This window comes from Numida meleagris, chromosome 1, assembly GCF_002078875.1.
Source record: "Numida meleagris isolate 19003 breed g44 Domestic line chromosome 1, NumMel1.0, whole genome shotgun sequence".
In the NCBI taxonomy this organism is placed as follows: Eukaryota; Metazoa; Chordata; class Aves; order Galliformes; family Numididae; genus Numida; species Numida meleagris.
The window spans coordinates 70,282,335-70,300,906 of record NC_034409.1 but is presented as its reverse complement, the minus strand read 5'-3'; the positions used below and the strand labels follow the sequence as shown (position 1 = coordinate 70,300,906).

The 18,572-nt window shown below is 37.5% G+C and overlaps 1 protein-coding gene across 7 annotated transcripts in view; it reads left to right on the top strand.

The window, feature by feature from the left end:
• The window catches only part of KIAA1644 (KIAA1644 ortholog), an 81,932-nt gene that overhangs the window by 26,581 nt on the left and 36,779 nt on the right, over positions 1-18,572 (top strand). For 6 of the 7 annotated variants that reach the window (XR_002437349.1, XR_002437347.1, XR_002437336.1 and 3 more), the window contains exon 2: positions 10,563-10,661. Coding sequence is in view for 3 of the 7 variants with exons in the window: in XM_021392814.1 (XP_021248489.1) it covers positions 10,595-10,661 (67 nt within the window). In the remaining 4 variants the exon portion in view is untranslated. Of the gene's footprint in view, positions 1-5,006; positions 5,104-10,562; positions 10,662-18,572 lie in introns of all 7 variants that reach the window. The other variant, XM_021392798.1, reaches the window with a different exon arrangement.

Below are 18,572 nucleotides of genomic sequence, written 5' to 3'. Positions count from 1 at the left end.
ATTACGTAACTATTCTGTGCATTATTTTCAAGTATCCTCTTCTGTAAAACAGAAATAGCGTTAACTCTCCACTATTCTGTCTGCTTCTCTTCTAATATCTTTGCTGTATAACATGTACAATGAATGCCATACATCATTCTTTATGTATGAATTATTGGGAGTTAGTATTTTGTCAATGATTTTCTGTGTGCTGGTCTGCAAGGTAAAGAGGAAGTGATTGTCACTTTCAGAAAGACAATTTCAGAAAGTTTGTCAAATGGATCTACATTGGCTATCGTAACCAGAACTCAAGTAATATGAGAGCTGCTCCAAAAGTAATGTCTCATATTTTATTATGTTGATCCATGGTATCAAAGGTGGATGTTGGTGGGATTTTTTCCATGTGGAAAAATTTGCACCCATTGACATTCATTGATGCTTACTGAATGTTTGCAGAGATCAAACAGTGGTTGTGAGCACAGTGAGATGGAAAGTAGTGCATTTCAACAGTGGCCACAGCAACAGTGCGTCATCTGCACTGGTGCAGATCTTTACGAGTGCAGCATGCAGGTTCTTGTTCATCACTGATGAAAATGCATAGCTAATGGTGGTGACTGTGTGGAAAAATAGCATTTTGTAGATGAGAATTTGCTCTGTTAAATAGTGTTACTGTGCTCTTTGTATCTGTTGTAGTTTCCATGGAAATAAATAGGTGGTGTTGCTTTTGGAGTGTACTACATTGTTTGTTACTGCAGAGGTAAGCAGCTGATCCTATTGACTTGAAGTCTAAAATCCCACCAACTTCAATAAAAGCAGTGTTTTTCCCTGGAACTTAATTATAAGTTACTTAAAGAGCTCATCAAAACACTGTGGTAAAGTTAGTTTGCACAATATGCAGAAATAGATGCCCCTTTTTATGTGAAGGAAATTTATGTAGCATAAACCAATTGATCCAAATAAAAATGTGTGGATGGGTCATGTTTATTTAATGCATGACTCAATGCACTTTCCATCTGCAAGTCATAAGGTGCTTCCTGTCAGTGTATGCTGATGTTAAGTCAGATTTAGAAGGATGCTGACACTGGAAATGAAATACTGGCTTAAAGATGGATAAATGGTTTTATAGGAATGTTTTGTTTTCTACCAGAGAGCACAGTTGTCAGCCCAGCAGCTGACACATGCACGGGGTGGTAATTCCTCACTTAGCTGCTTTGTAGTCGTGAGCCTGTGTTCTTAGGATCATTTACTGTCGATTGCAACGTGGGATGATTGTATCGGTATATATCCAGAACACAGTGCGGGCTCCTCAACTTCCTACCAGACTTGTACATGTACCAAGGCAAGGTGAAATTGTTTCAAGTGCAGATGACAGCAACAACTTTATTTCAGTAGTGACATAATTTTGCATCCTGCTGAATTCAATGACTGAAGTATATTCATCCATCTTTGTAACGGCATTCAGTGTAGTTGCATCCTTTAGGCATTCGCTGTTTTGTGTTTAAGCTGCACCATTTAAAAATGCAAAACTAATGCCTATTAATATTAGAATTTTTCAACAAAGAAAACTATTCATTTGTTTATGCAGAGAGAAGTGTACATATAAGTCACATACTCAGTGCTAGCTTTTTGCAGGTATGATCCAGAATAGCATGTTAGAACCTGTTTCTGGCACAAGCTGAGTTCCATTCTCTCCTTGCCTATACATTAGGCTTAGTGTGTTTTCTACTGCAGAATGATGAGGCAAAAGAAGAGGTGAAAAGAATTGCCATCTTCTAGCTTACAGTTTTTCTCTCCAACAGTTGTTGGTTCGAGGTTCACTTGTGATTTCCTTTCTCCTTAGCTGTTGTGGTCACAGCTCCTTATCCTTTTTCCAGTCTGCTTTAAGAACTGCCTTCACTTGTGATGTTACTGATAGAATTTATAGAGCATTTTGGAGATACCATCACAAATGTCAGAAAGAGGAAGGCCAGTTGTTTCTCAGTTGCCTCTGACAGGTGGTTTTCATCATTTTCTTAAATGAGAGCATAAGCAAGATTTGATCATAATGTTTCCTGGAATCCAAAGAGTTATTTGACTCTGAATGGAATTGGAATTTGAATGATGATGACCAGTTTCAGATTTGAGAAGTAAGAAAGTGTTGCCCTTTGAACAGATTTTTACAGGAGCCACCCCCTCCAAAACCAAAGACACACAACAATAAATTGTGTAGGATCTTCCCAGTTTGCCCCATGTGACATGACTAAACTAAAGATTTTTCTTTTGCTTAACTTACTCCCTGTATTTTTTCTACTTTTGAGCAAAATAATTTTTGAAACCATTTTACAAACCCAGAGTAATGAAAGTTTAGAAACCAATCTGTTTAGAAACAGATAACAGTTAACAGTGTTCAAGAACAGGAGAATGAAGTAAGATTTGGATGCTAACAGACTTTTACAAAATATTTTTCATAAGAGGCAATTTTGAAAGGAAAATGGGTCAAAAGTGATCCTGCAAAGACTACAAGTTGTTCTTAATTTCAGCGTATTGCTGAAACCAAGGATTTACCAACTTATTTTTCACTAGATAAATTATTTGTTAATATAGTGCCTTTTTTCTCAAGTGGATAATAAAAATTCACTAGCCTGATTCTCTTCCATGTTGATATGTACATGTTTTCAGGTTCTAGTGCTATTCTGTAACACAGAATAGAAACACTTGTCTGTTAGACTAGGGAGATTTCAAAACATGTTAATAATAAAGCTTGTATGTAGTCTTTTACCTTCATAACTTCATTGTAATTTTCCATTACATCTCTAAAATTACATGGAAAAACTTTTTCCAATAAAGTAGTAAAAATTTGCTTTATTAAAGACTTGGGATAATGTGATATTTTAAATTAAAATATTTGTTCTGAGTCTGTACTGGACATAGCTCAAAACATAAGCTTCACTTTCCTTGAAGAACTTGGCATTTCTTGCCTAATGAAATGATATCTTGATTACCAGAAGAGATTTATAATTTAAAATGGATCCTGTCCTGCTCTTTAGCTCTTACTGCAAAGCTGTGTATTTTTCATTGTCTTTCCTGACTTATAGGAGACCAAGAAGACAATTCATAATTTCAGAGTCAAAATTTAGTTGTTTTGGATTACTTCATTCTGTGAATGTCAGAACAGACTTGACAGTTTCATCTTGATTGTGTATGTATTAATTAATTCATTTAATCTAGCAGTGCTATTAGCCACCTGTGTGAGCTGGAACTGGAAGCTGTTTGCACAGAATCACACAGCTGCTTTGCTTAATGCAGATACATATCCAGGTACATTTCTGAACTGAGGTGTGCCTTCAGAAAACTGGGTTGAGTTGATTAAAAATAAGGATCCTGGATGGATATAATAAGTCTTCCTTTGTCAGCTGCGTATGCTTGTGCTGATACAGTACACAGAAATGAGAACATATAAATATTTCAGTCTTCAAAAAAAGAAAAAAGCTGTGTTCGGAGTATTAGGAGAGGTTGCTACAGCTGTCTGCAGAGGGAATTTTACATCTGAGAAGTGAGAAAGTTGCCAGTAACTTGTAGCTGAAGTTAGTTACTGATGTCAGTAAATCATCACAACTGTAGCTGTTATTTTTACACAGCTGACTGTCTCCATGAAGTAATTTAGGTATTTTTTTTCCCCAAAATGAGGTCTAATGCACGCAATGGAGAGCTAGTTGAAGGACAGAAAACAATAATTTTCTTACTTTCATCAGCAATAAATCCAGGAAATAAAGTATTTACCCTACCAAATGCAAATAGGAAATAAACTGCACCAAGAAATTGATTACCTGAAGTTTCTTTGGAATGCTGCAATAGAACTACATTGCCATAATACCTTTAATGTCTTCACTTTTCTGACAGAGATGGTAAGGAATTTCGCAGCCAATGAAGATTCTTTGCTAGCTTAGGGAACTTTCTCATCAGTTCTATTTTGTGAATTTAAAGTCTGAATAAACCATTGATTCTCTAAAATCAATTATACTGTTTTCTTAACAAATCCTTCTGACTTCTCTGTCATTCTGCTGTACAGCATGGTCAGAGTAGGAACTGCTAAAATCCATTTCCACTTGGCAGTCACACGTGTCTCTCAGGGTGTAGGAAAGTACTAAGTGTATGACTGAAAAGGGAAAGGGGCAAGAGAGGCAGCAGATAAATGAGCAGCTTTGGTGTTCTTTGATGTTGCTGACAGTTGTAGTACATACGAGTTTCTTGGCCTTCTCTTATTAATAACAACAATAGACTACTTGAAGCTTGCAAGATGATCTGCAGGCAGTCATTCATAGTTTTATGTTTTAGCACTCATGCATGTTGTTTCCTCATAGCTATTTAGTGTGTGGTAATAATAATCATGACAGTGGGGCGAATGTGAAACAAATTCATGTTTTCAATTTTTAATTTTATGAAATAAGGGGGAAGAGTTTCATGGCCAAGAGTTTATTTGCAGATATGTAGAGACATAAGTATCTCTACATCTTGCACGCTTAACTTCAAGCATATGTATTAAGATGCTTTTGGGGAAGTAATGAGTCATGTTAATGGTGCATTCTAATGAAGGAGGTTTCCTACCAGCAATTCCTTTGCATAGGTCTGTTTTAATTATTTAAAGTAAGCCAACTGTCAAATTTAAACTAGTATCTGTTTTTCATAAACACTTTTTGAGGTTATTGCAGTGTAAAACCACTCTTTCTTTTCTTCCAATTACATTACTACCTTTGTAATATGACTGTAATTTCATTGTGGTAGCATGCATGAACTCATTCTAGATGCATTTTTTTGCTCTGTGTTAATGGGAAAATTTAGCAGAGCTGAACTAGAAGTTAGGTTCAGATCACAGCCTTATTTTTGCATTTAATTTTAAACAGTTTTCTCAACCACTGTGACCACCTTGGCCACATTATTAGTCCCCTAAGTACAGACGCAATTCAGGCTATGTTGTCTGTTGTCTTCAAAAGAGCTAACACATTGAGAGGAGGCCATTTCCCTCCTTGTGACCCTCCTTGTCCCAGCAGAGTATGAAGTGGAGCTTCAGGGTATGAAGATGGCTTCTGTGCCCAGCAGCAAATGGAAGATGAAGAGGAGGGAAGCCCATCATTGCATCTGCCACTGGTATGATTTCCCAGAGCCAGGTCACTGGTACTTACCAGAATTGGAAGGCCTGCTGGAGATTGGTGTGAAAAGACAGTCATCCTTAATTATGTCACATGTGGTGGCATGTACCTGAGTACAGCATAACTATGTATCTTTTGATTAACTTTGAGGAGCAGCAGAAGATCTACGCTCTCTGCACATTTGTAATGCTGTAATTTTATCTAACTTGCAGGAGTTGGCAACCGCATGGGAATTTAATGGGACCTTCTGGGCACTGATAAAGTATAAATTAAACAGCTGAAACAGTACTGAAGGCATGTGCACAGAACTATATTACATTCTTACCATAAACTGTAGAGCAAGATATAAGATGAAGTATAGAGAATATGTTCTTGAATGAAAAATCGTAAGAAGTGGAAGTTGTTAGCCTAAGAAAAGACTGAGTGGATAGATAGGATGGCACTTTTTTAATGTAGTAATTGAGGACTGACGCAGAGAGGTGTAACTGATGTGAATCTGGGCAAGTTGTTTCCAGTCCAGTGAGTTCAGGATAATTTAATCAAAGCAAAGGAGCTGCAAGTTAGACATAGGAAAACCTTTCTAGCCATGAGATTAGAGAAGCACTGGAAGGGAATAGCCTGTGAAGTCCAGGGAACTGCTCTGGTGGTGGTGCCACCAATGATTTAGGTGCACTTGACCTGTGACAGTTGAGTTAGGTGATCTTCTGAATCACTACTAACTAGACTTCTGTTATTCTTTAACTTCTGAGACAGTGCTGACATATTTAATAATCCTCTAGCTAGCACCTTTTGTTCTTTGTAATAACAAAAAAAAATGCAAAATGTTCAAAGCATCCCTTCTAAACATACTTCTATTTTCCTTTGAATTGAGGGGAAAAATATTTCTGCATAAAAACTTGCCACATGAAATGGTTATTTCTCTTGGCAGCTTTTCTTTCAAGTGATTCACTGATTCCCCTCAAGAACACGCTGCTTGAGAAAACCATACGGATAACTAAAGCGGCATACACAGTAGCAAAGAACAAGCTAGAATGTCACAGTGTGGGACTAAAGAGTAAAGTCTGGTGCAACAATCTGATACGTATATCTGCTTCTAGTGATCACGTGGCGAGGGGGTAGGAAAATGAATTCAGTTTCTGTAGTGGTGGTGGGAGTAGAAAGTGCGGGGCAAACACAAGCTGTGTCAGCAGGAACAAAAAGCTACCCACCTGTTGTGTCTCATATTAATGTCTGTGCTCCTTGATCTTAACATCACAGCACCTTTCTTTTGAATTTTGTTCTCTTTGAATCACTCATTGTTACATCTTCAGCAAGGAAAAGTAATATTCCTGACATAATCCCTATTCTGTACAAAGGTACCTTAAGAAAAATGTGTAAGGACCATTACTTCTATTTCATATCAGAAATGTTGAAACAGGGAGATAATTAAAAAACAACTACCCTCTAAAGCTGTGATTCTTCAACTATTTTGTTAGCCTACTTTATGATGGAGCTGTAGCAGTACTTGTGATTGCTAGCAGAAACAGAAGGTGGTGTAAGACAAAGAGTAGGTTGTCAAGGGCCAAGGAAATGGATGACTGTACTGACCAGAAATAAGTTTGAAATGGTGCACTGAAAGTTAAAATTGGTGCATTAGACCACACATCTATTACATAATGAGAAAGAAAACCTAATCTCTTAGCTTCCAGGCCCTTTACCTTCTCTAAAGGATTTGTCACATGCTCTTCAAATTTTATTAAAACAACACAAAAAAGTTCCTTTTTCCTTCAATTTTTTTTTTTAATTTTAAAGCATTCTGTCAGTCTTGACTAACAATAACAAATTATTCAGCTATATCATTGCTAATTACCACACTTCTATCACTCCATCATGTGGAGTAGCATTAGGATGATTTCTTTATGACTCCAGCCCCTTCTTCTGTATCACAAGTTCTCCTGCCCATCCATTCCACCTCGCTGATTGAGTTCTATGAGGGCTGCCCCGAAAATAATGCCTCCTTTTTTTGTTATGTTGGCCCACAGCGTCAGAGGCAGATGTTGGTGGCATGGCAGTAGAGGCTGAATCTTCCCACCAGTATTCCACTACATTTTGTTGCTGTGCAACAAATGGCAGCAGAGAGACAGTCTGACAAAATGATATCTGACATGGAAGTGCACATGAAGCAAAGATGTATCTTCGAATTCCTCCATGTGGAAAAAAAATGGCACCTATTGACACTCATTGACACTTGTTGAATATTTATGGAAACCAAACACTGGATGTGAGCACAGTGAGGTGGTGGGTGTTGCATTTCAGCAGTGGCAACAGCAATGGGAAAGACAAGTCATGCCCCAAAGACATTATTTTTTGAGCAACCTATGTAATAGCTCAGATATCCTCATGATACTGCACTAAATATGACTGCTTTATGTGAACAACAGCATATGGAAGAAAATAATAATAACAATAATGATAATAGTCAAGTAGTGAATTGTTAGTTGTATCTCCGTCTCTTCAAAATGGTCATATTTCAACTTAATGCACTGAATCAGTAGTTGCAAAATCAGAACATTTCCCTATCACCATATCATCTCTATACAAGTATGTGCCTGTATATATACATGCATATATATAAATATATATATTTGTATCCCTCGTAGGAGCAATAAACACACACTCACTCTGGTTTCATGATACACCATATGACCGTGTGTGTATATACACAATGACTGGTAGATGATGCACTGTATGATTCCTATACACAAATACACCCCAACTCTGTCATTTTCCTGACTTCTTGCAGGTCTTTACTATTCTAGTCTCCCCACTTCTATCTTCTAAGCTAGCACAATTGAAGCATCACAACACTTGGATTAAAATGCCAGTTTCATTGTTGCCTCTTCTGTTGGACATAAGTAAAATCTTCCTCTTCTTGAAAATGTACTAAATTTCTGTAGGTTTATTTCTGCTTGCAAGGTTATACTCTATTACCTATAAAACCAGAAATTTAAAAAAAAAAAAGCATCTTTTTTCCTGTCTGAATTAATCTTCTGTTGACAATTGACATTATTATTTTGCATTATTGTCATTTTTGATCAAATTGCATACTATTAATAAAATATTTTAGAGAAATCTACTATATTATTACTGTCTTTATTATGCAACTTTCATCGACAATGGTATTGAGAGATACAAAATGTACTTACCATAAGCCCACAGTGATGTACATCAATTACATTACTCTCCTTAATTAGTTACCAATGGTTTTTTTACATTAACCATTCCATTAACTTTCTCTGTATTGTCATCAGGCTCACAAGCTTATAGTTACCTGGATTATCCAGTTTACTGCTTAAAATGTCCCTAAGTTTCTTCTGAACACTACCACAGTTTTCCAACTGGAATAACGGGAAAAAAAGTATCTGTATACTCCCCTGCCATCCCTTCTAAAATAATGAGTTACAAATTACACAGAACTGCAGTTCTAAAATTATAAACTTTGGTATCAACTCATTAATGTCATCCTAAATTATTCTTGATATGGAAATATTTAATAGTCTCAGCCCTACCAAACATCTGTCTCTTCCCAGATACACAACAAAAGTGAGTATTGATCTCTTTAATTAACTGTTACTAAAGCCAAGATTTCTTTCTTGTAATTAATCACTATCAGAATTCTTGCAGTTTTGGTTTACTCAGGAAATTATTCTTTATGCAATATAGGAGGTAACTCATTCTTTGTACCTGTTTCACTTGATTAAACTTCCACATTCTTAATCTCTGTCTTATGATTGGTATTACTCTTTTCTTATGAAATTCTAACTTTAAATCTGCTTGGTGTTTTAACTGATGTGATATTCCTTCTGGAGAAAGGTAGTGCCTTTTCAAGCAGTACTGATGCTTAGAGGTATATTTAATATGCTTCTAATTAGCATTCATAATTTTCTGTAATTATTTCCCATCTCTTAATGTTATGGTCTCCAATTTTTTTCCCTTTTGAATTGTTTTATTTTAAAACTACAAGTATGATAGTGATTTGGACACTAGTCATGCTTGGAGATTATGGTGCAATCTATCACCACATCTTGTACAGAAGTTACCACTGATTTATAGGTCTGTGATCTGTTTTCTTCATCTGCTAAGGCGACTTCTTACAGAATCTATTTGTTCTGGACATAGTATTTTTTTTAGTGAGAAATCTGTTGTCTCTAAATGCTCTGTAAATAGAACTGTCTCCCCTCCTGTGCCCACAAATGTTACTCATAATGCAGTTATTATAATCCTGATATATTCCCCTTTTTTTTAAATGCAGGTGCAGTTGTCTTGGGATTTTAATTTGCTGCTGTAGTCTATAGAGGACATCAATCAGTAAACTACATTGTATTTATCTGTTATAGCACTGATTTCATAATCATTTGGCATTGTGTTGCTCTTGAGCTGTCAGAAACAATCAATTTAATTTTTGACATAAAATGCCAATTTCCTTTCATTTTTTTTCAAGTCACTCCTTTATAAAAGCCTTAATGTTTTATTTTTTTTTCAGCAGCCCAAGTATATGATGCACCCCAACAGCCTTCAGTAGTACAACCTAGGTTTTCTGATGTGTAGGCTGAGTTCCCAATGTTGTTGTACAGACCAACAAATTACCTCTTTATTATTTTCCAATGTCTGTATGAGTTCAGGATGCTGAAGACCAGCATTAGTCTGCATTAGCAATGACAACAGGTACCAGATGTTCCTAATGGTATTGATGACCATGTTTGCACCGGGATAGAATATCTGCCATAGCTATGTGACATACAGCTAGTGACACTGAATCAATGCAGATGTAAGATGAATTTCCCCAGTTGTAGGGCTCTTCTACAAAATAAACTAGGCTATCCTTTTTATGAGCAACTGCCAGCCAAACTGATCACATCTCACCCTCTCTTCCAGGAAAACCAAGAAATAAGAATGATTCTACAAAATTCTTGATTCTAATGAAAAGATATTTTTTTCAAATGTTTCCAGCCATCTCAGTTGTTCAACCCACTTTCTGAACGACTGCACCCTCTATTGGGGTAAAACAGATTGACTTCCAAAGCAGATAATTTATTTTTATATTGCTTGTATCCTTCTAGTTCTTACAGGCATATTACAACAGCCCATTCATGTGACAATAAAACAAGCACAGTCTTGCTGATCTTAGATTACAGGGGAAGTGTGAATATCCAGTAAAGACTTTATATGATTTCTCTCTACCCTGAGTTAATGAAAAGTATGTAAATAGCTCTGTACATTCAGGGTAAAATGAGAAACGAATAACAGAAAGGAAAATTATTTCTTATATAAAACCCAGTCCAGAAAGAAGCGTGCTTTTTTTTCTTGTTGCATGAAGCAATTTCAATTAACCAAAGCTTTGTGGGGAAGTAAATGTTTGAACAAATGAAAGTGAGATAAAACAGGCGATTAACTATGATGTTGCATCTCATCAAACAGGTGATTCTCTAATGGACCAATGAAAGCCAACAATGACAAGTTGTGGTCAACAGTCCTTGAATGTGCTGATGGTTCTGCTTTCATTACTCTTGTCAGCAGGTAACTTTCATACCTTGAATTTATCTATCAGTGTCATGGGGAAAAAATTGTTGCAATTTGATATCGAATTCCTACAAAACCAAAATGTTCAAATGAATTGTTAATTGAATAATAAGTAAAGCATCTTTGCATCTAACAACTAAAGCTGAAATGTGAAATGCAATTTTAAATTCCATTTAAGGTGGTGGGGCACTGACATAGTTTAAAAGAAACAAAGACACTGTTTTGCTATAGTAGTTTTTCGGCTCGCTTAAAAGAAAAAAAGCAAAATCTTCACCACCATAAAATCCAACCATTTTGCTGAATGACCATCTATTTGAAAAAAAAAGCAAGTTGGATACCAAATGTATGTTTTTATATGTGTACACAAAAAAACATTAGCATGTGAAGGATTGATCATGGAACTTCAACTGTATTTGAGATGAGTACATATTAGATATATGGTGTAACTTACATTATATATATATATATGCATATACTTGCATGACTTCATAGCATGCAAGTGTCATTATTTTCCCAAATCTGAAGAACTGACTGAACCAGGGTGGGAGTATACGTTTCTTTCTGTAGATATTAACTAGATCTGTCCTAGATATTTGGTACTAGCACACAGATTTTGCAGCAATCTGTTAGCTGTCATATTGAGACTTAGTTGAGTGCTGTGATTACTAGTTGCATTTCTTCTTAGAAGTTATCTATGACATTGAAGACATGGATTTATTTATTTATTTATTTATTTATTGGTAATGATAGACGAATGTTTAAACAACAAAAAGGAAGGGTGAATATTCACAGGCCAAATAGATTTGGTGCTAGGAATTTTTAACTCTGAGTAAGACCTCTTTTGCCCTCCGTTCCTGAAGTGCTTTTTAATTGAAAATGTGGTTGATGTTTTTTTCCATCATTGCTCCATATTCCCTTGTACTGCACCACATCCATAATCACCATACTCAAAACTTTATGAGGGATTATATATCTTCAGATATCTTTGTGCTTCAGTAAGAGTTGTCATGTTATTGTGTATATGTGATGCCTGTAATATTCAGTGTTATATCCCCATCAGTTATTTGATGTGTGGATTTTCTTGCCCACAGTCCTGATGCTTGTTTGCAAGTATTCAGGTTGATTCATACTAATGATAGATCATTATCTAGCTATAACTGACACTCCTTTAGTGGATAATGTTACACTACTATCATCTAAACTACTTCTTGGTGTAATCTTAAAATGTTATTTTCTCATGGAGTCTTTTCATTGCTATCCCTATGTATAGCTCTGCATCCCTAGTTATCTAACTACCCGCCTCTTGTGCACAAGAATCAGGCATGGGAGGTCAGAGCAACCTCTTTGTCTTTTTTCAGGTTAAAGTCATTTTGGAAAGCTATTTGCCTGGTGTAAAAGTCAGTTATTCAAGAAGACTTCAGTGATTGTATTCCACTGATCAAACATCACAAAACTGTTTCCGTTGTTCTAGTCTCTTCTTTTGATTTTCGTTATGTTTTCATACTTTTACTGCTCATTTTAAGAGACTTCCACTAGAGACCACCTAAGACTCCACTTTTCCAATCATTTTCCTCAAGATAATTTAAATATCCCTGTGTTCCAGTAGAATGGATGATTGCACTATGCATGTAAACAGTAGCAGTCATCTGCTGCTACATAAACACTTGTTGCCTGAAACCCAAACATAAAGCCAGTGGCCTGACATATTTTTCTCTTACGAGACGAAACTTAGTGCCTCTGAAATACAGTTATTTATTTGAGACTGATTATATACAACATTTAGTTCCTACATGATTTATCTATTAATGTCAGAAACTATCATATTTGTGAATGTACCCTAACTGCTCTACATATTATTAGCTTCATTTGGAGTCACCGCAAGCCCTTCATGCTAGCCCAATTCCACTCATTGGGGAATTTTACTACTGACATCTGTAGGATTGGATTTAGGCCATTGCTAAATGACCTTCCACAGGACATGGATGGAAGGATAAAATTTATTATTTATTATTTTGAAGCCAGCATGAGTGTACTTTTTTTTGTCTAAGATCAGCTTCCATAAAGGAAAACCAATGGCTTCATGCACTGAGAGTGATGGGGAAAAAAGAGAGTGCTACTCTCACTGAAATTATACAAATATCATTCTTAAACTGAGCTGAAATGAAAATCTAAAGGCAAAACTCCTTGAGTTTCCTACATTTGCAGACTTCTGTCTGTTAAGATTGTGCCTCACTTCCAATCTTTGATGCACTAATACATGCCACCTTAGTACTCAAGTTCTTAAGTCTATACGCATGGTTGCAAACTGCACTCAGCAATTGGAAGTGTAACTGTAATTGGATCTGCAGGCAGCAGGAAAGGGCACAAGTAACGGGCAAGTCCCCAGAGCAACTGTTCTCAGGGCCCAGACTCCTTTTTGTCAGAAAAGGAGAGAAAGAGTGGCAGTAGGTCAGGTACTGTGGTGGTGGCTAAGGATGAAGATTTGGCAGCTTTAGCTGTGTGGCTAGAATCACAGAACCACAGCGGTTGGAAGGTACCTCAAGAGATCAACAAGTCCAACTGCCCTGCTGAAGCAGGTACCATATAATATATCGCACAGATAAGCATCCAGACAGATCTTCAATATCTCCACAGAAGGAGACTCCACATCCTCTCTGGGCAACATGTTCCAGTGCTTCATCACCCTTACCTAAAGAAGATCTTCCACATGTTAGTATGGAACTTCCTATGTTCAAGTTTTAGGCCATTGCTCCTTGTCCTATCACTACACACCACCAAGAAGAGTCTGGCCTCATTCATTTGCCTCCCATCTCCATTTAGATATTTATAAACATTTATCAGATCAGATCAGACCCTCAGTCTTCTTTTCCGCAGGCTGAACTCAGGTTACTCAGCCCTTCCTCAGATGGGAGATGCTCCAGGCCCTTTATCATCTTTGTGGTCCTCCGCTGGACTCCTTCTAGGAGGTCCCTCCCTTTTTTGAACTGAGAAACCCAGAACTGGACACAGTAGTCTAAATGTGGCCTCATCAGGGCAGAGTAGAGGGGGAGGATCATCTCCCTCAACCCACTGGCCGTGCTCTTTTTAATGCACCCCAGGATACCATTGGCCTTCTCAGCCACAAGGGCACACTGCTGGCTCATTGGCCAAACTATTGTCCATGAGGACCCCCATGTCCTTCTCCACAGAGCTCATCTCCAGCAGGTCATCCCCTAAACTGCCCTAATGCATGCAAAAGTAGTTATAATAGAAATATATTATAGAATATATAGAAAGGAGATATAATGTCCCAACATGGGCAAATGCTCTCAGGAAAGGGAGAAATAGTCTGTGGATCCATAAAGAAAAAAAAACAGATAAAATCAGATTGGGTATACTGAAACTTCAGACTGATTTTGTTTCAATGTTATCACAATGGCTGTTATCATAATTTCAGAATCTGTGGACATTTACTAATTGTACTAACTGAATAGGGAGTGCCTAATAGAGGGAGAAGCAGCATGCAGTCATACTGTAAGAATATCCTTTCAGGCCACTGTAATGCCTATTTTTACTCTACAGGAATATTGATATTTAAATTCATGTAATGGATTGAAATATATCAGGGATGGCATCAAAGCTTATATTAGCAAGCAAAATTTGATATAATTTGCATGTTACAGTAATTATCCTTTCAATTAAAATATGAATATTTATATACCAAAATTATCAGAGACTCTCAAATGATTGGTGTTGTGTTAAGTAAAATGTAAATATGTTAATATTTGTATGGATTTATCTGGAAAGCTTATAATGATCACCCATTCTGAAAACTTTGGTACTCGAAAAGTTACATAACTAAATTAAAAAAAAAATCAGCATTACACAGATTAACCATGAACAGGTAGGGAAGTAGCAGCTTGATGTACACTGGCTGTTTACTTTTTATGGTAGAGTGGATAAATTTTAAGATGAGCTCAAATCAGACATTTGAAGCATGACAAACTATTCTCTGGAAATTAGTAGGAACAGAGATAGGAGCATCTATATCATCAACCTGTTCAGTAATGCCTTTCAAAAACAGGATGAGAATTTGCACATGCAAATCCACTCCAGAAACAGCTGCCATCTTTGCAATGGACAACTCAGAGCCTTTCAGTTACATTACTTTTATCCTAAATATTGCTATAGAGATAAGGCTCTTTCATGCTCAGGATTTAAGTTATTTTCAGAAAAAAATACTTTGTAAAACATTATACTTTCATTTGCTCTAGGAATCAGAGATCCAATAAACAAATACAGCAAGCAAAATGATTGATTTATTGTAAACCGTGTAATGCTTTTTCACGGTATACTGGATTTGGCTGGATGGGATTATTTTTCTTTCCAGCAGTCTCGTGATGCCGTGTTTTAGACTGGTGACCAAAACAGCGCTGATAACACACCAGTGCTGCAGCTGTTGCTGGATGCTGCTTACATAGCATCAAGGCCTTTTCTGTTTCTCACTGGGCTGCACAGCCAGACCCCCTGAACCATACTGACCAAAGTGATATTCCAGAGTAGATAATGTCATGTCCAGCCATAAAACTGGGACAGGAGGGTTTTTTTTTTCAAAAATTGCCATTGCCTGGGGAATCACTAGACCGCTGGTGGTCTGTGATTGCCTTCATGTTACCTATTTTTTTCTTCTTTTCTTCTTCACAAATTATCTGCCTTTATCTCAACCCATGAGTTTTCTCACTTTGCCCTTCTGATTTTCTCCCCCCTCTCACTGGGAGGAGTTCATGAGTGACTTTGTGGAGATAGCTGCCAACCAGGGTAAACCTCACCACTCAGTGACTATCAAATTCAGACCAGAACTCAAATATCACTTCATGCTTTTTCTTGTCTATTTATTTTAATCACTAACACACATTTTACTATTAAAGGGTTTGTTTGAGAATACATTTTATTAGAAGCTTAACTCACACTCTGACCCAATGTTATCTTCCATTCTCCCTCCTCTCTGCAGTCACCCTTCTACATGTTTTCATCCCCAAAGTCAGCTGTGCTTAATTTTCCTTCTAAAATGGTCAAAGAACCTGTCTAGGGATCAGAGAACATTTCACATGTGCTGGTAAGTAAACTACTTTGCAGTGAGGAGTAATCTAAACCTTCCAAAGTCCTGGAGCCTTCTAATGCATTCTCACAATGCAGTTTCTCTCACAGCACTGGATAGTTTCAGAAGCATGGAGGTATTCCATTGCTGATAAAACATAAAGAATGAGTTTCAGTTCTAATGACATGCACTGGAGGCATATACAAGTCAGGCATAACCTTGCAGGGCTGTTGTTCTCTCACAGTAGTTAAACCTGGCTGTAATTTACCCAAGCTAAGCTGTAGGAATTACATATGAAAAGTAGCAGTTCTGCTATCCTATTATTTTCAAAGCTAGTTCTAGCATTTTCTTTTAAAATGTCCCGAATTTGAAACAACAGTCTACACTAAACACTGCAAAAATTACTAAGTAGTTGTAGTAGTTTAACACTTTTAAAAGAAAAAGGCATTGTACCAAAAAAAAAATTATGCCTGCATTTTACTTATATAATATGTCATAACATTATCATTTATCAAATAAGCATGATAAATGCAAGTATAATGAGATATGTATGTAGGTTGCTCTGAAAGTAATGCCCCCTATTTATTTCTGTAGAAACTATAACAGATACAAAGAGCATGATAACACTGTTAGATAGAGCAAATGTTCAGCTACAAAACACTGTTTTTCAGCACAGTCACCATCCTAAGTTGCACATTTTCATCAGTGATGAACAAGAACCTGCATGCTGCACTTGTAAAAATCTGTACCAGCAGAGGTGACATACTGTCACTTGTTGCCACTGCTGAAATGCAACACCCACCACCTCACTGTGCTCACAGCCGCTGTTTGGTCTCCATAAATGTTCAGCAAATGTCAGTGAATGTCAGTGGGTGCAATTTTTTTTTTCACATGGAGGAATTCAATGACACACCTTTGCTTTCTCCACACTTCCATGTCAGACGCCATTTTGCCACGCTGTCTCTCTGCTGCCATGTGTCACACGGCAACAACATGTAAAAAACTGTTGGCAGGAAGGTTTAACCTCTGCAGCCATACCACCATCATCTGCCTCTAACGTCACTGGCCAACATTGTAAAATAGGAGGCATTACTTTTGAAGTAGCCCTTGTATATATCTTAATAGAACATTTTTTGCACAGCTTATTCTATAACGCAGATATATCTTCATTTGAAGCATCTGAAGCAGGCAATTTATCAGAGAAAGATTAGATGGATGCTTTTCAGCTCAATACTGTGAACAAAAATGCCATAGATAGATGTCACTATTGAAGTGCAAGGCTACTCCGTGAAGGCTACCACTTCGTTCAAATTTACTAGGCCCAGAAATGTGACCTAGAGGAGAGTTCCCTGACTGTAAAGAGATTTACAATAAAACACCAGGCGGGCATTACCTTGATGTGCTGATTTGTATGACTATCAAAAAATGAGGCCAATGTTCTTTCTGTTCGTTGACATTAGACATGGATGTTTTTTTCCTAGTAACAATGATTAGTAGAACTATATGCATCAGAGTGTGTGTAATGCACCCCTGCAAGCTGGTATCAAACATTTACAGAACGCTTGGGGCACTTAACAAGAGCTTAACCATGTTAATTTAATGCCATTTGACTTGCTCTAGATCATGCATGTATGCACTGGAGCTATGAGAGACCTGAACTTCCTTCACTAAAAGCTGGAGAGCAGGCAAGACAGACTAGGGAAATCTTAGGTGGTACTAGAGTTTTGTATTTAAGTAATGGAATCAAGCTCCTGGTCTTTTTAGAAATCAAATAATTTGTTAAATGCTGTTTTTGGTTGATGAATTTCTTCCATGTCATAGGTCTCAGCTTTAAAAAAAATAAAAATAAATGTGCTTAGTTAAAACTAAAATGATGATGGAAGAGACTTCACCCCCAGAAAATGTATTAATGATACAGAAGTGGAGGGAGTGGCTGAGAGGCCAGAAGGTCGTGCTACCTTCCAGAGGGACCTGGACAAGCTGAAGAATTGGGCTGACAGGTACCCCATGGAGTTTGACAGGAGAAAATGAAGGTCTTGCCACAGGCAGGAACATGCATATGTGCATGCTGGGGCTGCCCAGCTGGAAAGCAACTTGGCAGAAAAAGACCTGGGGGATACTGGTGGGCATCAAGTTGAACATGAACCAGCAGAGTGCTGATGTAGTAAAGATGGGTAATAGTATCTTGGGTTGCAAAATATTGCCAGCAGGTTGAAGTAGGTGATCCTTCCCCTGTACTCAGCACTGCTGTGGCCACATCAGGAATATTGTGTTCAGCTCTGGGCTCCCTGTACAAGAGAGTGACAGAGATAGTGGAAAGAAACCAACAAAAGTTCTTTAAGATGAAGAAGTTTGTGGAGCGTCTCTCATATCAGGAAATGCGGAGAGACTGTTTAACCTAGAGAAAAGAATTCTCAGGGGAAACTCATTGATGTATATAAATACCTGACTATGCAAAGAGGACTGAACCAAGCTCTTTTCAGGGCTGCCTGGTGCCAGGACTAGAGGCAACAGGCACAAACAAAGAATACAGGAGGCTCCCTATGAACACCAGAAGCAGTTTTGTCCTGCGCAGTTGACAGAGCCCAGGCACAGATTGCCTGGAGAGGTTGTGGACCCTCCTATTTTGAGGTCTTAAAAGCTGCCTAGACATCAGCTTGAGCACCAGCTCTCTGGTGGCCCTGCCTGAGCAGGGTTTGGGCCAGGCAACCATCTTTCCAACCTCAGCCACTGTGATTTTTCAAATCTCGATCAATCATGGAACACTTACATTTTACTGCTGCGTTAATTAAGGTGTTGGGGCAAGGGGAGAGAGAAGTTAGTTCTTGCTC